The sequence below is a fragment of the Telmatherina bonti genome, assembly GCF_933228915.1.
Source record: "Telmatherina bonti genome assembly, chromosome: 13".
In the NCBI taxonomy this organism is placed as follows: domain Eukaryota; kingdom Metazoa; phylum Chordata; class Actinopteri; order Atheriniformes; family Telmatherinidae; genus Telmatherina; species Telmatherina bonti.
The window spans coordinates 16,434,750-16,456,833 of NC_136611.1; the positions used below are offsets into that span (position 1 = coordinate 16,434,750).

A 22,084-nucleotide genomic window follows, 5' to 3' on the forward strand; every position below is an offset into this window, starting at 1 on the left:
GAAAAGATCACACACGCCACTGTGCTTTGACAGTATGAGAATTTGATAAGATGAAATGCCGTATCATTGCAACCATATGGAGTTTAGGATAGATGAGGTTTGGGTAAGGCCTATCTTTAGAGAAAACAGCACATAGCACTGACTTTTTGGCAGCATGCTCATTGCATTAAACAATAAAGGGTCATTTTACAGCTTGAGCACAACAGATGAGTTGCCTTTAAGACTTAAAGATGTAGTCATCAGAGAATAAAACACACCTACACAGCGCTAAGGGTAGACTCGCCAACGTTATACAGAGTGGATTCATTCCAACAGTAAAGCAGTAGGGAGGGACACACGAGGCCATGTTGGAGATGCTAAAAGGCCACTTTTTTTTCCAAAGGTAGATGATTTTTTTATGGCAATGAGATGGAACTCTTGTACTCATGATAATCCTCACTTACTTACTGCCACACATTTATTTCTACAGATATTACACAAAAGAGAGCTGCTACATCTTCTGGTGCTCTAAATCATACATTTGGCAGCTTTTGGAGTCTAAATGAAATGGTGAAAGAAAAATGCACACTGAACAAAAATTGAAGACAAAACACTTGTAAAGCACCCTCTGATCCTATCCCTTGTTGTGTGAGTATTTTGGATTTTAAAGATTGTAAAGGTTTCAACCTCTGTCTAACATAACTGGTTATTTATACTAATTTGCTGAAGAATGAAAACGTGATTTTGCATTATATTTCTAATATTATGATGTTACCTGTATTATAACAGCCATGTCTGTTTTCCTGGTTATTTGCTTTTTTATATAAGGTGATAACATTGGGAGATAATACAACAGTGATTTGCAACTCTACTACTGAACAGGGTTTGAGCGGCAGTCCAGAGAGGCCAGCACAGGTGGGAGTAGCAATGCTGCACACTCCCAACTAACATGATCTGCGCTGCTTCCAGACGTTGGTCACTAACAGTTGCATCCCGGCTGTTGGAGAGGAGGAGCACTGTCTGTGAGTTTGGCAGTGGGGGCTCCTGTGGTGACAGCCGGATCAGTGTCCAAGCTCTCAGACATCTTGTCGCAAATTAGGTCAACAAGACGTTCAAACGTCTGCTTCACGTTGATGTTGTCCTTGGCGCTTGTCTCAAAGAACTCAAAACCTTAGAAAAAATGGAATATAAGAAACATGGAACATAGGAATAATGATTGAATCATGATAAATGGTTTCGTGTTACTCCAAGAGAGACTTTTACAGGTATTTTTCCCTCGGAAGTTGGTGATCAAAATGTGGTTCTTTGGAGTATTTCAAATGCAATCCTTAACACACAGTATATAAGATCAAAAGCAAAACAATCTTGTTTTTATGCCACAACGTGATAGTGATCCAATTTAAAAATCATGAAACCTACTGAGACTTACCCAACTGTTCTGCCAGCAGTCTGCCACTATCCACAGAGACCACTCTCTCTTCGTCCATATCACATTTATTCCCAGCCAGCACCACCTGGGCATTATCCCACGAGTAGGTTTTTATTTGGGTTGACCTGCATGAAATCAGAAACACATATGCAAATTACATATATAAACTGCATTTAGAAGAAAATTTATAACAAATTTTTGGGTTACTATCATTACAAAACAGATGGAATAGGGACGAACATGATGTAATATTTGTTCGCCATCTACTCCGGTCATCGACAGTGATAATATCCCCTTTCTGTTGGCATCATGTAATCTTGAGTCACTGATGGCATCTGTGGAAAACTGGGTCAGCTCACACTCTGTGTTGGAACTATGAAGTTGTCTTCATGCGCAAATGTAGGTCATTATTTGTTATTTTCTAGTTAAGTAATAGTTTTCACAAGTGCTAAGACAGAATACACACTGAACCTTTGCATTGGACATCATGTCATTCCATGGTCCAGTCTCTGTCAACTTATCCAGTGGTTCACACTTTCAAGTTCTTTTCTTTGTTATATTTTTCCTTTTTTTCATTTGGTTTACCGGGCCCACTATAGTCCAATCTACATCTACATCTACATCTACTCTATATATATATATATATATATATATATATATATATATATATATATATATATATATATATATATATATATATAATTATATCTGTATGAAAATGTCTATAAATATATCTGTATCTACAGCTATTGAGATTTATTGTTCCAATAAACTTTTAAGAAAATGTATATTTAATAAACCATCAACATGACATAATTACAAATTACATAAAAACTTATGTATTACTCCCAGAGATAAATCTCAATATTGTATTAGGTTTTGTTTTAGTTTTTTAAATAAAGCATTAATAATGAATTAGAAAAACATGATGATGTTTACCAATGTAAATATGTACATTCTTTAAAGTCAGAAAAAAGTGTTTTAATCCGTGTCAACTGTTTTAGTGAATTATAAATATAACAGTGATCTGGATTGTACTGTCCCCCAGCATGGTGCCTGCACTGTTCAGGCAGGCAACTCACATTGAGCTGAGAAATTTAAGGAGCAAAATTTTCTCCTGTTGTGTTGCTGTTTTACTGAAAGTAGGCCAGTGAACACACCACAGGCTGAATAGAGGAGAGAAAGAGCCAGCAGACAGGATGAAGCATCAGTTCAGAGACAGAGAGAGCGACATGACGTTGGCACCCCTCCTCTCTCCACAGCTCTGACTTGTTAGAGCAGTTCACATGTGGGTCATTTTGAGCCCAACTGCTCATAATTTCCACTGACAGAAAACCCATCATCTCTTCCAACAAAGCTTTACATGCCCCAGTGCCCACATATGCACATAATAATTGGTTTGTAAAAGCGTAAATTAAAGAATTAATTTTTTTTATTGTTGAAATAATTGAATTGGGTTTTTTTGGGTTTTTAAAAAAAAAAAAAACCCAAAAAAACATTTAATCTAAGTGCAAAATTTGACATTAAGTTTACAATATCTCCCTGGTAAATGTGTGACTCAGGCAGGAAATGAGCACGTCACAAGCTTAATTCAGCTCAGTCGGGAAGGAGCCATTGCCATGGCAACTCCTTTTTTTCCTCAACCTTGTCACAAGGAACAAGAGAGAGCAAGAAAGTATGAGCAAGAATGTGGAATGGAAGCCAATGGCAAAGGCAAAAAAAGGAAAGAATGTTTTTTTTATGTGATGGATCATAGAAAAAAAACACTTCTCCTTCTTTTAATGTTGATGGATTTGTCCAATATATACCAAGTAAGCTCTCAGGTTATCCTTAGGGTTCTTGCTGCCAATGACACACTTGGCTCATTAAAGTAGATACCCATCACTGACAGAGCTCAGACTGCAATATTTCATTAAAGTGTCGCGGAAGACTTCAAAGAATAGGACTGTCTGCCTTTGACCTCGCTTTACAAGATAGCCACTCTTGTTTACAGTGACAGGAAATTAATTCTCACCAGGAAGATAACAACAAAACATTTGTACACAGTTGCTCATAATGCAGTATAACCTTCTAGCTGTACACTGCTTTTCAACAGTTCATCCTCACAGTAAGATAACAATGCCTTAAATATGTCTTTGTTTTAGATTAAACAGAACTGCTTTGACAACGGCAGGTGCTGCCTGAGGCGGGTATCATGTGCTGCTAACTGGGTGAGAAGGATGGACACTGGCCTAACAGTAATTGACATTGTCATTCAATGACTGCAAAACACACAGCGTGCAGGAAACTTAAAAATACCTCAATTTGGAATTTATCAATCACCTCAGAGTTGATATTACATTTACTTCTCAACATAAAAGACTTTTAAAAAAAAAAAGATGAAGATAACAAAATTCCATGATGATTTTTCCAGCTCAGTTAAACTCGGTTACCTACAGACACAAAGCTGACCATCGTCATGTCATGTATCTTAATGTCGATGTTAAGCAGCCACATACATCTAGCTTCACACAGTGATGAAAATCAAGCATGTTTATGAAACTTTTTCATACTTTACATCTCGACCTTTACATTTATGTCCCATTCACACCCAAACTGCCAATTTGGCCACAAACCAGTTTTGCAAACTCAACCATGGTCCTTGAGGGCTGGTGTCCTGCAGGTAGGAAATATTTCCCTGCAACAACACACCTGACTCAGATCAGTGGGTACTTAGCAGAGTCTTAGTCAGGTGTGTTACAGCAGGAAAACATCTAAAACCTGCAGGACTCGGGCCCCTGAGGACCAGGACTGGGGGTCCCTGTTCTTTTTTGTTATTTGTTTTATTTCAGCTGTTTTAATTGTTGTGTCCTTTCAGATTCTGTTATGTTCTGTTTAGCACTTTTAGTTGCTCTTATGCGTTTGATAAAGACTTGTATACTGAACTAAATTATGCAATGAAATGTAAATCTGTTATTCCTGATTTCATGACAGAAGGTGACAAAAAAGTTTCAGATTTATATCACCAGTGTATAAAATACTAGTGGACATAGGACTAGAGTAGTGGGTTTAAGGGTTTGGTGTTTGTTAACCCTTTAAAAGAGAGTCACACTTTAGCCGGTAAATTCTAGCAGCTACAAAAACAACTGCACCTGTGCTTGTTGGTCTGTCAATGTTTTTCTGTATGTTTATTTTGCAATATGACTCCTGTTTAAAGTCTTTTTTTTTGTGACTAAAAGGACATTTTTGTGGTTGTACCACAATCCAGCTTTCTTTCAAAGCTCATATCTTGGTTTATATTCTTAAAAAATGTGAACAGTTTTGCATTTCAACAGATCGCAAAGTCCAGATCCTGCTGGACTTTGCAATTAGTGATATCTATTAATTGGCCACCCCACTCTAACTTCTATCTCATCTTGGCCATCCTATTAAAAATTTCCGTGATATGCAACAGATGATGGGGCAGTATGGCAAATATTCCCGGGGAAGTATTAAAGGTTAGCTTTGAAAGTTGCTAATATATTGCTAAACTATACTTTATTATAGAACAAGAAAGTTGTTGATAGGGTTAACAAAAAACAAAATCTATTTATAAAGCAACCAAATTATCATGAATGCTTTTAAAAAAGAAGGGAACAGTATGAGGTATTAAACCAACTTTCATGCAAAACCCCACGACTCTGCAAGCTAATTAGTACAATTTTACGTGTTTATGTGCCTCTCACTTTTCTACTTTTCTATGACTCCCAAACAGATGGCACAAGAAGTTGAAAAAATACTAATTTTATACATTTCACTGTTCATAAGTTGGAGTTTATGATTAAAACCACTAATTGTGTCATTATTACATTAAGGAGATGTGGACAAAAGTACCTATTTGACATCAAAGAACATTCATCAGTACTGGTCTGCTGCTATGGCTGTTGTTTCTTGTGCAAAAAATTCTAACCCAGAAACCTGGTTTTGGGATTTGATTGAATGCAGGCTTCCAAGTCCTGGTTTACAAATTGGTGCATCAACAAGAATAACAGACATTTGGCTCAGAGTTACAGTTTAGCCTGCAGATGGCTGCTTGAGTCATGAATGGACCACAGTCATAACCTTGACAACTTTCTCTCTGCTCCCTAAGAATGACAACTGTGCATAATAATGCCTAATTACGTGTCATAGAGAGCACAGACCTCACTGTTGCTATGAGGAATGAAAAAAAAGATGTAAAAGAATAAAGAAAACTATATTCAAGTGTGACAGAAGTCAACTCACCAGTCCTGCACAGCACCGAAGGACTCCTCATTGGTGATGTCATACATGAGAATGAAGCCCATGGCACCGCGATAGTAAGCAGTGGTGATGGTCCTGTAGCGCTCCTGGCCTGCAGTGTCCTACACATGGACAATATGACTTAGGATAGATAGTACAATGGCTGACTGTCAAGCTCAGTTACACTGATGTGGCCTTACATAGTGCATACAGTACATGCAGACCCTCTGTCAATGAACAGCGCTTTAATATTTATTAAAGCTTTTTTGCTTGCTTTACTAATCCACAGTTGCTTATGCCTTCATTTATTGTGGTCTTGATCTGGAAATAATCATTATCCTAATTGCCTCACTGGCTTTGCATTGATAAGGTGCCAGAAGCAGCCACTCGGTTTCTGGCTGATGCCATTGATTTTTTTTTTTTCGCTCCTCAATAAAATAATCGCTCAGCTGTGTTGAAGGTTCACTGGTGCAGTATTAAGAGCTCAGGTCATGACGTGTATTTTGTAGAAAAGGAGCTAAAAATAGAAGAGGCATTAAGAAATGGTTTGCTGTGGATGATTTTCAGGCTGAACAAATAGCTCAGAGGCAAAGCAAATGGTTACACAGCATTTGAGTGGTTTTTACACACAGAAGACCCGACAGTCTAACATTCAGTCTTTGCCACAAGATGTCAATAAAAAAGTAACAATAAAAGGAAAATTCATTTGAAGTTTAGGTTTATGCCTGATCTTCATGCTAATTATGAATAAACTATTGTGCAGAGCTGTTCCTTTATATGTTACATAATGAGAAATGCCAATCATGTTCCTCCTGTTGCTACTGTGTGGTTACTGTGCTGTTTTTTCACACCCACAATAAGTGTGTTTCCAGGCTGCCATGAATCATGTGAGAAGACTTCTGGCTGCTCTATTTGGCTCTTGTTAAATAGGCGCCCAACAGGCAGCTCTGGATTGTATTTACCACAGTAGTTTTGCTTTCTGTTGGTCTGTACATGGCTGCAACAGTGTGCATGTTCTAGCCGGAGGACAAATCTGACCTTCACTCCACAGACATGGAGCTCACAGCCTGCCAATGTTCCACTCACACACCACCGCTAGGATCCTTTTTATTTAGTTTGCAATGACACAAAACAGCAGCTAGTCTGCACTGTGTAATTATCTCTGTACAGAAACATTCTGAACACCACAAGGAAGGATGATGAATATGCCACTTGTTCATGTGCATGTACCAAGTCATGTTCCAGTTGTCTGAGTGCTTGTTTAATCTTGGCCTTGCTTTAGTTGGAATTTGAAATCTTAAGATCTTTTAGTATTGATTCTTAACTGAGTGCTTGATAGTTAACCTAGCTTTTCAGGCTGTTTTTACTTTTTGGCTTGCTCGCTATTGGTTAAAAAGACAGACTGAGGTAGAAAATAAAAAAACGGATTGAATCCAGAGAAATTGGAGGCCTTGAAAAGCTTTGCTTGTTGTCTGCAGCTCAGCAGAAATCAATCAAAACCAGTCGACTACTTTAACTGGCGAGGGAGCAAGTAGGAGCTGCCTGTCACGAGAACTCTTTTCACTCTTGGTTTTTCTCTTCTGATAACATTGCCAATACTCTTAATGTCAGTCATTTCAGCCTCATGCAGTAACAGGGATGACTGTCACTAAGTTATGACGTACAACTAACATAGTGACTGTAGCCAATACCCATCATCTTAAAAGGCCATTTACTGCAGGACTCAGCTCTCTTTCAGCCCAATTAAAAGAGACAGGGCAATTATCTGGATGCAAGGGCAATCTTTTTCCTCACAGAACATGCTTATCTTTGCTGATGATGAAAGCACATTATTCTGATTAACCTGCAATTTGACCATTCAAACTCAGGTTTTCACATCCTGGTGGAGTGCTTCTTCTTTGTCTGGATATTTGCAGAGCAAACACCAAATATCTGAGGCTAATTACTAAAAAATACTTTTTTTTCTTTTTACAAAAAAGGGACAAAAAGAAGGAAAGTGATAGAAACAGTCAAGAGAAAAGTGAAAGAAACATAGAGGAAGTATTACATAGCTTTTTCCCAACCATGTCTCAGAGGTATTGAGAGACAATCTGCTTCAACAGTTTAGACAAAGTCCTAATTAAACAGACTAAGATATTCTTCAGTTTCCCACACGTTCTGAGGAAGGTGTTGCTTCTGTGTTCTCCCCTACTGTGTGCCAAACTAACACTTAGTGGTCTCCGATCAGAAATGTTGACATTTCCATCTGTCTCCACACTTAGATCAGGGTGTTAAGAAACACAATAAACACTCTCAGGAAATTTTATGGAGTAAACGAATCCCACAGCCTATAAGTGCAACGTGGTTGTAAGATGAGGCAGCTAAGCACTGAACAGTCTCCTTTATTGTTTGTGAATTACGGTGCTAACAAGGAAATATTAGTCCTTTACACTGAGTTATAGACTCTCTAAAACTGAAACTATTCTCTTCCCTGGTAAAGGAAGAAGGATTCAAGCAAAATACACATAAATCCTCTCTATGTCAAAAGATGAAAGGCTAAATCTACTTAAGCATACTAAGCAGTCGTGACACAACCTGCAAGCCAAAACTTTGACTATTAATAGTCAGGTGATTCAGTTTATGTTGCTCTTTCCTGAAAGTGAGGCCGACTTCTGTCTAATGACAGCCACGGTGTATGAAACATTTTCATCAATGATGAAAGTCATAGCAGAAGTCAGTACATTCAGTAGCTGTACATGTTGTTATAGAAAGGAATCGTTTGACCAGAGCACAATGATGAAGGAAAAAAAAAACACAGAATTAGGGGTTAAGGGCATCTCTAAGGACACCTGTCCTCCTCAGAGACAGTCCTTCAAGGGACCTTGGTGGACAACGGGACAGAGACTTCTTCCAGAGAATAAATGTTCCAACAAGTAAAAACTCATTTAACTAAATTAAATGGAAAGATATTTAAAAAAAAAAAAAAAAAGAAAGGGATTAAACTGAAAAAAGCAGTGCCTTGTTTTATATTGCAGCTTTGTAACTTTAAAACAGGTTGTTTTCTTCAGTTTCATTTAGAAACGGATTAATGAGAAAAAGATGACTCTTTCAGAGTCTGACTGTTAAATTTTGCTTCTTTCATTTGGATAAGACAACAGCCAAACATTCAGTGGTTAACTACTGAAAGTTTAATGCTATAAATTTGAATATTTCATACCCAGATCTGCAGTTTGATCCTCTTGTCATTCTTGTACACAGTCTTCACTTTAAAGTCGATGCCCACTGTGCTGACAAAGGCTGAAGTGAAGGCATCGTCGGCGTAGCGGAACAGGAAGGACGTTTTGCCCACGCTGCTGTTGCCAATGATCAGCAACTTGAACATGTAGTCAAAATTTTGGTCTCCTCCCTCTCCTTTCCCTTTTACATCCTGAGTGGCAGCCATCTGTAAAACCAGATAAAAAGGGCAATATGAAAAGAAAGCAGTAAGAAGAATTGTGTAGAACACAGAAACAAAGCATAAACGTTTGGATTTGTTTAGAAATTGTGTTTTCATGTAGTCTGAAGCAAAATGTGTATATTTCTTTTCAGTAGCTTCTATATATGTCACAGAAAAGCATCACTGTTAAATAAACAGAAGTGTTGAGATGTATCTTATCTGCAAACTGCTTACATTGGGAAAAATAATAAAGTATAATAACTAATTCATTTTATAGTTCAATCTATAGTAATATTTGAATACTCGTTTTAATATGGTTTGTTAGATCTATGTAATAGTATACACATATGTGACAGTGGAAGCAGCAGTTAAGATGTTGTGAGCCTAGTACAGTACAAGCTGGTTGTACAGGCCACAGATCAGAGGTGACAGAAGGCTGCGTCAGGCAAACCAGCATGAAGAACACAGCAAGCTGTTCTATCAATGAGTATTAGATAACAAGCAGGGTTTTTTTTCTGTTTTTCCCATCTATTTATAAACCCAATAAGTGCTATAAGGTAATATACTGTCCTGAAGTATGTCACCTAAAGGACGACATTCGGCTCATAAATACAACTCAGATAAATGTGTTGTGTATTGGAAACTTGCAATCACAACTGCATTTCACCATTTAAGAAGCAATTTTAATTGATGTCTTATAACACTCTTCTAAACTGGTTTTCTTTGAAAAATATAGTCATAGCTTAGTAATCATGAAACCAGCTTTTAATATAAGCAATAGCGGTTGTGCACAAAGTGGAGTTGGACTTAATGTATCTTCACTGAGCATTTTTGTGTAAGCTGTCAGCAGTCAGCGACCTCAGAATGATAAGAGTAGTACTAACAAGATGTCATAATAGCAATCATCTCTCCTCCAAAGTGGATATTTTACACAAAACAGCCGAGCTTCCCGCTAGACATGTGCAGGCCAGCTATCCCTGTAACGTATGCAGTAAATAAAAGATACCCAGACCTCCATTATGCACGCCCTGCACTGGCTTTCTAGCCGACTCTGTGGGTTATAATTAACACCAATGTGTTTGCAAGGACATCGATTTTCCAAAATACCATCGCAATACTGCCATTTACATGCGCAACATTAAACCAGCCGTCCTGATATAAAATGACAGGATGTTGCAGGGCAACGAGCTGCATGCCAGCTAATTTTAGACGAGCAGTTATGGGCAGGAGGTCATTTCATCCTTTCATGAAATTCTTCCACATAACTACTAATATACGAAACTAAGAGAAACGCGTTGAGGACATCGTGCGAACAAACCTGTTTTGAAGGCCTCGGTTCTATTTGTATCTGCCCCTGTTATGCTGGATTCGCTTTTATTATTCAATCTAATGCAGACCTTGATATTTTTTTTTCTTCCCCCCTCTGTGTCTCCGACCAGTTTCAGCACCTGGGAGCTGTCCCCTCCGCTTCGGATCTGGCACGCACGCGCCCCTGAGCTTAGGCTGACGAGGCTGGCTGGTTAGCTCGAGACGAGAGAGCGCAAGCAAGAGGGAAGCGCGTTACGTACGTAACGTCTGACGTCACGATTTAAAGGGGGGGGAAAAGAAAAGGGGTTGTAGTTTTCCCCGGGTTCAAGCTCAAAGCCAGAGAAAAGTAGATTTTGGTCTACTTTACTGAACCTGCAGAGCAAAGCAAAGAAGATTTTTTTTTTTTTTTTTAATCAACTTATATGCCTACATGTCACAAATTAGACGTTCCCTGTCCTTAAAAAGCAAATCTAGACTTTAGACTCGGTCATAGCTTACCTTCCCATACAAGTCCATTTTGTCTTCAGTGATATTTAACCTGCTGTCTTCACAATACTATGCATTACCCTGTCATATCCTGCTGCGCATCCTTTGTTTTTTCAGGAAGCAAACATAATAACCTCTTCTTTTGCGTCACTCTCTTTCCCTCTCTCTGCTTTGCTGGCGCGCGCCCGCCCCTGCAGCCAGCGCCGCTTCACAGAGAACAAGTGGCTGAGCAAATAAGCAAAGGCTGAGTGCTGATGAATAATATTATGGGCTTTCAATGAGAGCCAGTAGCTAGTAGCCTGCATGTGAGATAGAGGCGGAAGTAGAAAAAAAAGGAGGGGAAAAAAAATATGGACATCTTTTGCAATTATAATTAGTTTACACCTCTTTTAGGCAGATTAAAAACATGCATAATTCATTTGCGAGGCCCATTTGCTAAACTGCAATTCAGTAATGAGGAGTAGGTGCACATGTGGACGACAAATCAGGTCTTATTTGAAATGTTTTTCTATTGTGCCTGTCTATCTCTTAATGCTCTCCTCTTGTTTGAAACCTCGGTGGTTTAACCTGTGTCTATAATACGGTTAAGAAGCATGGCACCAGACACAACAGGCATTACATAACCGTGGACTACACTTCAGATGCCAAGTAATCATCAACTGGATCGTGCTCTTTACGAACAGTTGATAGGGTGTAAACCCAGTGACAGGGTGGGATATGGTAACTGATTGGCCTTGACTGGACCGTGTGTGTGTGTGTCAGCAAGTTGCAGAGTGCGCAGGAGCAGAAGGGGGCGGGTCAGGTAGGCCGCTCAGGCTGGTCTCTTCACTTCTGGAAATGTGGTTTTATATACTCAAAATGCACCACCAAAAGTTTCCGTGTGTGTGTGTATCTGTGTTGCTCGCTCCCTACGCATGTGATCTCTTTTCTTCGCTTGTTTGTTTCGCATCATTCTGCGTCCAGATTTCATGAATCCCAAAACTCCGTCAGTTTGTTTGAACGCAGCTGATAAAATGCGCATAATCTCTCTGTGCTGCTCGAGCTCGTCCTCGTTGGAGGTGAACAGATGTGAAACGACGAGCTGTCGCTTTAGATAGTTTCCGATCCAATGCGTAAACAACTAAAAGTTTTCTAGAAGCTTTCTGCAGGAGAAAAGGACGCTGTAGCCCCATCTGCTGTCAGCAGAGGTGCTTTATGTCATCCTGGCTGGCAGCCCGGGAGCCCAGCAGCCTCTGAGGCTTCAGAGCGGTAATGATTGACAACGTGATATTTGCAGAGATCAAACTGCCTGCCTTATAGCGTTTTACGGTAACGATAATTCAATTCAATTCAACTGCAATGCCATCTCAAGACGCTTTACAGACAGGAGAAAAAACATAATGAAAGCCAATTCATAAAAGCCTATGTAAGGAAACCAACAGATTGAGTTGGAGGCTCCAACTCAATCTCCCATCCTGAGCAAGCACACTGGCGACAGTGGGAAGGAAAAAAAACTCCCTTTTAACAGGAAGGAAACCTCCGGAAGAACCTGCTCAAGGATAGGAGCGATGTCAATGAAGGGAGTTTCTTTCTTAAGAAAGAAACTCTTAAGAACGCAAACTCACAATATGCGTTCCTAAATAGCGCTCCATTAGTTTCCGAACATCTTCTGAGAAATGTGTGGTGCATGTTTATGCCTTCCTACCAGCTGTGGTGTCCTGCTTGGTCTATTGCCATGGAATTCTGCTTTACAGTGTGTGTTGCAGGTTGAAACTAACACTCCAGACTGATCCAGGTTAACTTGAAGCACTTAGGATTGTTCATGTGTTTTTGTTTTCTTACTGTTGTGAAAGCTCTTGATACATTTTAAAATATTAAAGATTTCATAATTGAAATGATCAAATGATAAAACATGGTTTCAAATGTTTTTGGTTTTTTTTCATGATTATAAGATTTGTTTTTAAAATTATTTAATATCCAAGAATATCTATTGGGATTATTTCATCTCAGTCTTACTGAAAGGAGGATGTTTTGCATCATTTTCCCTCAGCCAGTCAGTCACACAGAATGGAGGATTCTATTGAGATGATTCTGCAAGATCACAGTGGGATCTTTCCAACCACCAGACCCCATCCCATTGTGACAGCCTGCACAGGCGCTCTGCTTACAGGCATGTATGGATTATGGAGCCTCTTCGCCCTGCCTGGTTTCCGCAAAATCCCATGGAGCCTCAAGGTGTTTGAAATTTCTTGTTTTCTGTTTTTTAATCTGCCTTCTTCAGATCTTTTGAATATGTTGTGCTGCATGTGTTGAATCTTAAGAAAAATTCAGTCAAGAAAGAGCTTCACTTGCACAATAATCATGATTTGCTTACTTTGGGGCTTAGTGCTTCATGCTAGCAACAAATGTGGGAAAAGAAGAAAACGGTAAGTCCACAACCGTGACTGGGATTGATATAGAGCTGCAAAATGAACTTGGGTATGTTAATTATTTAAAACTAAGATCATGTAAATCTTTGCTGCTGTCAGTACAGAATGCAATGCTATTTGATCTAAATCACATGATATGAGGAAAAAGGAGGGATTTTTCAAATGACAGATTTAAATGAATCTACCACAGCTAGAAATGAGAGAGTTGCTCTTTGTAGCAGTTATACCAACAGTGAGTTGAAAATCAGAGTCAAGGTTGCAACTGCAGCACTGAAGACTTAAGTATTATGAGCTGAAGTATATTTTATGTGATGCATGCCAAAAAATATCATTCCCGGTGGTTTGGTTTTGTACTCTTTAGAAACAAATGTTCCATTGGGTGAAAGACTAATTATAATGACTTTACTTTCTCTTAATTGTACGGTATTGAAAGGTCTTTTCTTCACTAGTGCAACAGTAAGGTAATATTTGCTGTAATTACTGTATAACTTGTCTCATATATTGACTCAACACATACTTGTACTGTGGTTCAGGTTCCTTACTTGCCCTCCAGTAAAGATCAAACACAAAATGTTTTGAAACTACTGGAGGGACGAAAAGGTCCCTTAGCAGATCTGGGATCAGGAGATGGAAGACTGGTGAGTGAGATGTACCCATTTGAGTTGAAATGTGTCTTCTGAATTTTTCTCAGATATGTTTTTGTCACGCAATAATGCCGACTTTTCAGGTGTTTGCGGCCTCTTCGGCTGGTTTCCAGTGCACCGGGTTTGAGATTAATTCTGTTTTAGTGACATATGCTAGGAGCAAGGCGTACTGGAGTGGAGTTCCCCCCAGTCAGGCAACATTTGTAAAAAAAGACTTCTGGAAGGTTGGGCTTACATAGAAAATTATTGCTTGTTTTATTTCCTAATCATTCTTCGTTTGAACAAATGTGTCTTGTTCTTTTGTCATAGACGGATTTGTCTTCATTCCACAATGTTACTGCTTTTCTTGCTCCGGGAGTGGTGAGTTGTTATCCTTATGTATGTTATCGTTTTCACTTGATATATATTATAGAGCCATACTTAACACAGTTTGCTGAATTTACTTGAATGACATAACTTAATTGGTTCACAGATGGATTTGCTGGGAGAGAAGCTGTTGAAGGAGCTTCCTGATGATGCTCACGTCATTACTTGCCGCTTTCCTTTTCCTAACTGGCCTCAGAAGTCATCAGTTGGTTCTGGACTTGACCAGAGTTTTGCTTATGACATCAACGCTGTCCGCTCTCATTTGAGACATTCACCAAGCAGAGTAACAAAATAAGTCGTGATTACTTCCTCATACTGTCACTCTCAGTTGCACTATATGTTAGAACAGTTTTGGGGTGAATAATGGAAGATACTTCAACAATATGGTAAATAATATTTCTGGAAGATGTATTTCCTCCTAGCAAGGATTAGATGTCCCATGCTAAGTTTGCACAGCCATTTGGGATCTGTGGTTGTTGTTGTGAAGTGTTTCTGTTGGTAACACATAGGACAGTTGCATTTTGGTGGAAAATGTGATATTTCTTCTCTGAACAAAAAATAAGTTTATTTGAAAATTAGAATGTAATTATCATTCTGAAATACACACATGAACTATTCTTTGACTAATAGTGTCTAATTATTTGGATATTGATTGTGACTGGAAATCAATTCTTGCCACAAGACAGATTTCAAGGCAACATGGCTTGATCTTTATGCAGCATCCAGTTTCAAGCTACAGTCAGAGCAGGAGGTGACCAGACTGAAGCCTCAACACAGTCTGGCTTACTATCAGGTGTTCATATCTAATAATGGAGAGTGTGGATAAAACATTTTGAAAGGTTGTAGACTGGAGCTGTTATTTAAATGACTTAAAATGACATTTAAATTTTAAATCTGTTCGTTTTTGTCCAGGGATATTTTCTATTTTGCTACTGTTTTTGAGAAATGAAATCAAATGTGTTATTCTAGACATTAATAGAGCCTAAGTTTAGAATATTAATATTTGTTTTTATTATTCGATTTACTCATCCAAAATCTATGTATTTAATTTTTTAAAATCCCTAATTTAGTCCTTTTAGAATATATATATATATATATATATATATATATATATATATATATATATATATATATATATATATGTATATGTATATATATGTATATATATATATATATATATATATATACATATATATGTATATATATGTATATATATATATATATATATATATATATATACATATATATGTATATATATGTATATATATGTATATATATATATATATATATATATGTATATATATGTATATATATATATATATATATATATATATGTATATATATGTATATATATATATATATATATATATGTATATATATGTATATATGTATATATATATATATATATATATATATATATATATATATATATATATATATATATATATATATATATAAAAATGTGTTTTTTTGTTGATGCAGTTTTAACATTAGATAGATAACATTTGTTCTATTATCAGGTAAATTTGGAAGTTTTGTGACGGTGAAATGATCAAAATCCTGTTTTTATTAACATTTTCCCCTTAGTCCAAACATTTTTTTAAACACACACCATTGCGTAGTAGAACATAAATATTCCCTCCTAGACAAAATTTCAACAGATTAAAGTGCTTACTTTTGATCTATAACTTTACAGACAACTTTCACATCACCGTCCAGTTGCCATACAGTCTGTAACTGGAACTGCGCCATGAATAGTGTTATAAATTTCCACCTGAGGGTGCTGGTGCTCCAAACAGGGTTCTTTGCAGAAACGAGATAAGGTGAGCATGTCCAGAATACAAATGTCTCTCTTCTGCGTAGTTTTAATAATAACTGAACACACCAGACTTGGACCACAATGAAACGCAATTTATACTTCATTACAGAAGATACATTTATTACTGAAGTTTGAACAAGAACAGACTAATGAAACTACATGTGTCTTTTAATGACTTTTGTTGGGGGATGCACATTACTATTTATCCTAAGGCTCAACACGCTGCTTTATGAATTTAGCATTTCTTATATGTGCCAGTAAATGTATCCATATGCAGGGTAATCTTCCGCAGGCAGAGCTCATGCTTTCATATCAGTACGTGACGTCAGAGGGAGGGCGGTAGGCAGCAGGGAGGGGTGGCTGCAAGAGTATAAAGCCTCCCTTACGGACGTTTGGGGTTGCATTCTGAGTGCAAGACGACAAAACGGTGTTTTGATGGAAGTACAGAGGAGTACCGGGCTGCAACAGACAAACTGCAGCACCATGTGTGAATCAACGCAGAGGTCCTGCGAACCTCGCCGAAAGAGAACGGATGAGCGCAATGCGCCCTCAGAGATGGCCAGGATAATCACCGATCCTGCCACGGGGAAGTGTTACTGCCGTGGGAAAGTTTTGGGAAAGGTAGCGCAAGCACATCTTCTTCGGTTTATTGGAATTACCACGCGACCTGACAGCAGAGCCTGCTAACAGTGTCATTTCCTTTTTCCAGGGAGGTTTTGCAAAATGCTATGAGATGACCGACCTCTCCACCAGCAAAGTTTACGCAGCCAAGATCATCCCACATGCGCGCGTCTCCAAACCTCACCAACGGGATAAGGTAGGCGCGCAGCTGCGGTGCCAGTGCGCTTTGGCTCATCTGCACAATAAACAAAAACTCTTTAGTTACAGTAATGACTGTTGTTTCTTTCCCACCGCTAGATTGACAGAGAAATTGAGCTGCACAGAGCATTGCACCATAAGCACATTGTGCACTTTTATCATCATTTCGAGGACAAAGAAAACATCTACATCCTACTGGAATACTGTAGTAGAAAAGTGAGTATGTCCGAACTGAATGTTGAGCCATCTATGTCCCAGCATAGCCAGTAATACCAGCACTGCAACCAAAGTCAGTCAAGCCGTATTTTCTCAGCTGCATATTCAGTCACCCACAATGTCAGAGCTTTGCTGTTGTAACTGATTGCATAGACACCCACACATCTCAGTGCAGTTTCAGATGTAATAAATTAGTCATAATAATATTTTAGTCTTATAAATACTGCATTCTTAAGAACATATTTCTAAACATCTCTTTTTTGTCCTTTCACAGTCATTAGCCCACATCCTGAAGGCTCGCAAAGTCCTTACTGAGCCAGAGGTTCGTTATTACCTGAGACAGATTGTCTCTGGACTAAAGTACCTACATGAACAAGAAATCCTTCACAGAGATCTTAAACTGGGTAAGGAACCATTCAATGGAAAGCATGCACTACTGGGCATTCTGTGCATGGATATCATGTTTCACCCCTACTGTATTTCCTCAATCAGTTCATCCTCTGTGGATCTTTGAAGTATTTATCCTTTGATCTCGGTTTGAGTATCAAGTGCTCGTCTTCTCATTCCCTATTTTTCCCCCCACAGGTAACTTTTTTGTGAGTGAATCGATGGAACTGAAGGTTGGGGATTTTGGTTTGGCTGCCAAGTTGGAGCCAGCGGGAAACAGGAGGAAGACGATCTGTGGAACTCCCAACTACCTGTCCCCTGAAGTGCTCAACAAACAGGGTCATGGCTGTGAATCAGACATCTGGGCCCTCGGCTGTGTAATGTGAGTAGGCTAACCATATATTCACTGTATTATATATCAAATGGTTCAGAAATATTAGTCATTGATATGAATTGTTATTGTATAACAGTCTATGATAAGATATTTGTGCATGGCATCATGTATCGTAGACATTTCTCTGTCTTGTCACCAACCATTTTTAGCGTGTGTGGAAAATGCTTTTTTTTTTGCATTAAATTAGCACACTTACTCATTGCCCTTTATCTTGGTTTAGGTATACAATGCTGTTGGGACGACCGCCATTTGAAACCACCAACCTGAAGGAAACGTACAGGTGTATAAGAGAGGCTCGATATTCCCTTCCCTCCTCCCTGTCACCACAGGCTAAGCAGCTAATTGCCAGCCTGCTGGCCAAGATTCCAGAGGACAGACCAAACCTGGACCACATTCTTAGACATGACTTCTTCACTCAGGTTGGACGCCACTGCCATTTCTTTTTTCCATTTGTAAATGTCACTCTGTAGGAGTTCAATTGTGACCCCCATGCACCCTGCCATTTGCTGACCCACTTTCTCTCCCCACAGGGCTTCAGTCCAGAGCGCCTGCCACCGAGCTGCTGCCATTCTGCACCAGATTTCCATGTCTCCAGTCCAGCCAAGAGTTTCTTTAAGAAAGCTGCTGCTGCATTGTTTGGTGGGAAGAGGGACAAGGTCAAATACTACGAGACCCTGAGTGAGTATAACATCAGTCGCAGGGTGGTAATACATCATTTAATACATTTTTGGGGACAGTTCGGTGCTTTTTGCTTGGATGCCAGTTCATGCAGACGTGGATACTAATTCCCCTGTTTCTGTTGTCACTCATAGATAAGCTAACCAAAGAAGAAGAGGAAATCTACAAACTCCAGCATGACTTGGAGAAAACAGTGATCAGCCAACAACAGAGCAAAAACATGTCTGAGGTGAGAAAACAAAAAAGGATATTTCAGTTGTGTGTGTTCTCTCACAGCCACATTACTCATACAGCAATTAAACACGTGGATGAATTTGCGATACCATGCTATGGAGACTCTAGTGACTCATCCTGATTCTGTACTAAACTTTCTAACAAGCACACTTTCAGAACAAGCTAAAAGCACTTATTTTCAACCTTTTAGCCAGCCACTCTGAATCTGTGGGTGATCACTGAGTCATAGTAGGAAGGGATGATCTAAACTCGCAGATTCTAAACCCTGTCGTCACTGATTCCCACCTCAGAATGGAAGTCTACTTCCGCCATCTGCTGGGAGCCCCGTTGCCGTGGCAACAGAGAGCCAGTCTCCGACAACGCAAGATACCATCCGTCTGATCGTCAGGGGGAGTCTGGGCAGCTGCAGCAGCAGTAGTGAATGTAAGTTCAGGCTCCTTGTTTCACAGAAATCCAGTTTTATTTTCTCACTGCATAATATGAAGTTAAATGGCCTCCTCTTGTTGTTCCTGCAGGCTTGGAAGACAGCACAACAGGCAGCGTGGCTGAAACGGTTGCTAGTATGTTAAGGGGATGTCTAGAGAAAATGCCTAAAGGTGAGTGATTACATCTAGAGGTGCATACATCTGAAAATCACACAAATCCTAAATGAAGTGTTTCATAATGCAGCTAAGGGTTGATTTCGGTTTTAATCTTTGATATGTGAAAGAGGCTGACATGTTTGAAAAAAATAAAGAAATTGCATTTAACTTGGTCATAAGTGACACTGCCTCACTTTGCTGCCTCACCCAGCATTTCCACCCAGTTTCTGCTTGCGGCTTAAATGGTTGAATTACAGTCAACTCTTTTGGACTGTTATGAGTTTTTTGTTAATTAAAGGCACTTGCATGGAGTGCATTTCAGTGTTTCTTAGGATCTTCTCCATAATTGTACACTAATTTTCCTTCTGTGTTCTCTCCCTGCAGCAAATGACATTCCTTTGGCATCAAATAGCTGCAATCTTCAGTGGGTGACTAAATGGGTGGACTACTCCAACAAGTATGGCTTTGGTTATCAGTTATCTGATTACACCGTGGGAGTTCTCTTCAACAGCGGCACTCACATGAGCCTCTTGCCAGACAGAAAGTATGTATATTCTTTAGCTTTCACAACTCAAAAACCTTCAGAATAAAGTTGTTAATTCAGACATTTTAAGGAGATGGCTTGTTTAAGATTGCTTAGATACACAGAATTGTGCAAAATCGAAGTAAAGTGGTCAGTGGTTAAGAAATATGTTTATTTACTCTTTGTTTTATTAAAAAAAAGCCTGTGTTTTATATTATGAATCTCAAGCGTTGTATTTTTTTCTGACTGGTGAACTCTTTGTTTATCTCAGGACCATCCATTACTATGCCGAGTTAGGACAGCGCTCCGTTTTCCCTACTTGTGAAGTACCTGAGCGCTTTGTAGGACAAGTGACTCTGCTCAAGTATTTTTCACACTACATGGAAGAAAACCTAATGGATGTAAGTGAAAATTTGTTTTCCCACCCCTTCAATGCATTCCTCTGCCTGTCTTCAGCTATGCTTTGTCTTTCCACACCCTGCAGCTTCAGAATGTTTCAAGTTGCAGCTTGTTTCATCTTGAGGTGTTACTGTTTTTTTTACTTGTCTAGGGTGGAGACCTCGGTCCTATTACAGATACACACATGCCCAGACTCTACCTTCTGCAGTGGCTCAAGTCTGACCGCGCCCTCATGATGCTTTTTAACGACGGCACTTTCCAGGTAAATACACCCACGATCATGAGAAACAGAACTGTTGTTGGGCATGTACAGTGCAGCACGGTTGAACTGGAATGCATTATCTTCAACATTACAGGAAAAGTAGAGCACAAATATCAAACAATGCCTTTTTTTTTATCTCCAAAGGTCAACTTTTACCATGATCATACCAAGATCATCCTGTGTTCCCAGAGGGATGAGTACATGCTGACATACATCAATGAGGATCGTGTCTCCAAAACCTTCCAACTTAGCTCCCTGCTGACGTCCGGCTGCCCCACTGACCTGCATCAGCGCTTGGTCTACTCCCTCAATATGCTCCTACAGAGATGCAGCTAAACATACAACAATGGACAGACCCAACAAATCGAACCACTGTGTTCCTGCTGTGCTGTAGAGGAACAAGCAGTTAGAAGAACTTTCGGAAGAGGAGCTGTATGCAAGGCTGTACTTGGGGAGAAATAATTAAGATTCCTACACCGTTGCACCATCCTGACTCAGTATCGGTGCAAGCTAAACAGAGAAACTGAAAGAAACTGAGTTATGTGAAATGTAGCAAAATGAAAGTAGATGGAAAAGGCCTGATTTGTATGTTGGTTGTTGTGGAGGAGGAAGGACCGGGTGTGTTGGTACGAATGAGAGGGATGTTTTGGAAGTGAAGACAAACGCTGGGCTGGCACCAGCTAAATCATGCAGAGTATCATAGAGGCGGAAGCTGGCGCTCTGAACTTTAAACAGAGCTCACCTGTGAGATATTGTAAATGATGTACAGTTTATGTCACAGCCATCTCAGCAGTGCAAAGAATTGACCTGTTAATGTGTGTGGATGCTATGGATTTGGCTGTTTATATGTGCGAGTGTGCGTCTGTCTGAGTGGGATGACTGTAATATCTCACTAACATTTAAAACTGTGATTTGTTCTCTTTATTGACAGATGGGCTCAGCACATTGAGTTAGGAGTAAGAGGGGTGAGGGAAGGGAGGGGACAGGAGAAAAACAGTACTAGAGATCCTTTTAAGGATCCCTTCAGAGCCATTATCACCTTGGTAAAAAATGTACTGAATAACTTATTGTGTAAGAAAAGTGCAGTATTTATTTATTTAATAAATAAGAACATTTTCTTAAAAAAGAATACGAGTATTTGTTCTTTTCTTCAAGTGTTTGCATCCATTATTTTCAACAACACACTCATGCTGGTCTGTCTTTGTAGCTATTGTTAGATAATGCATCCTGAAGAAGTGTGCCCTTTTCCAACATGAAATAACATGAACTGCTGAGGGTTAGAGAGAAACTTAATGATGTTCCAATCTATGCATTGGTCTAAGTCATTCTAAGTGTTTCATCTTTGTTATCTTTCAGCTTGAAATTACAACAGGAAATAGCTGCACTCAGTGAGGAATATAGCAGAGAGCATGTTTACAGTTAAGTTGTTTATACAGTGGCTCAAGGCTTCTTCTTTTCAGTTCTTTTATGCATTGATAAATAGAGGATGGCAAAGATG

At 39.1% G+C, this 22,084-nt stretch overlaps 3 protein-coding genes across 4 annotated transcripts; 2 read left to right on the plus strand and 1 right to left on the minus strand.

Moving 5' to 3' along the window:
* Positions 1 to 958: 958 nt before the first annotated feature.
* rab3c (RAB3C, member RAS oncogene family) lies at positions 959 to 10,886 on the minus strand (the record flags this gene model as incomplete). The annotated part of the gene is made up of 5 exons (XM_079251912.1): positions 959 to 1,149; positions 1,409 to 1,533; positions 5,651 to 5,769; positions 8,844 to 9,068; positions 10,869 to 10,886. The coding sequence occupies 5 exons, from the start codon at positions 10,884 to 10,886 to the stop codon at positions 959 to 961; spliced, it is 678 nt and encodes a 225-aa protein (XP_079108038.1).
* Positions 10,887 to 11,619: 733 nt separating this feature from the next.
* Positions 11,620 to 14,891, plus strand: LOC306764736 (adenine nucleotide translocase lysine N-methyltransferase). 2 transcript variants are annotated; one of them, XM_079251964.1, is made up of 6 exons: positions 11,620 to 11,658; positions 12,886 to 13,070; positions 13,798 to 13,902; positions 13,992 to 14,132; positions 14,218 to 14,268; positions 14,381 to 14,891. In XM_079251964.1, exons 2-6 carry the CDS (start codon positions 12,903 to 12,905, stop codon positions 14,567 to 14,569), a joined length of 654 nt encoding a protein of 217 aa, XP_079108090.1. In that variant the 5' UTR covers positions 11,620 to 11,658; positions 12,886 to 12,902; the 3' UTR covers positions 14,570 to 14,891. The 2 variants fall into 2 exon arrangements, with proteins under 2 accessions (XP_079108090.1, XP_079108091.1); XM_079251965.1 differs by lacking the exon at positions 11,620 to 11,658 and adding an exon at positions 11,667 to 11,740.
* A 1,621-nt stretch (positions 14,892 to 16,512) lies between these two features.
* On the plus strand, positions 16,513 to 21,595 carry plk2b (polo-like kinase 2b). The gene is made up of 14 exons (XM_079251997.1): positions 16,513 to 16,714; positions 16,803 to 16,910; positions 17,012 to 17,128; positions 17,403 to 17,532; positions 17,714 to 17,897; positions 18,130 to 18,328; positions 18,440 to 18,587; positions 18,722 to 18,816; positions 19,112 to 19,244; positions 19,337 to 19,417; positions 19,787 to 19,946; positions 20,197 to 20,326; positions 20,476 to 20,586; positions 20,731 to 21,595. The coding sequence occupies exons 1-14, from the start codon at positions 16,529 to 16,531 to the stop codon at positions 20,920 to 20,922; spliced, it is 1,974 nt and encodes a 657-aa protein (XP_079108123.1). The 5' UTR covers positions 16,513 to 16,528; the 3' UTR covers positions 20,923 to 21,595.
* The last annotated feature ends 489 nt before the right edge of the window (positions 21,596 to 22,084 follow it).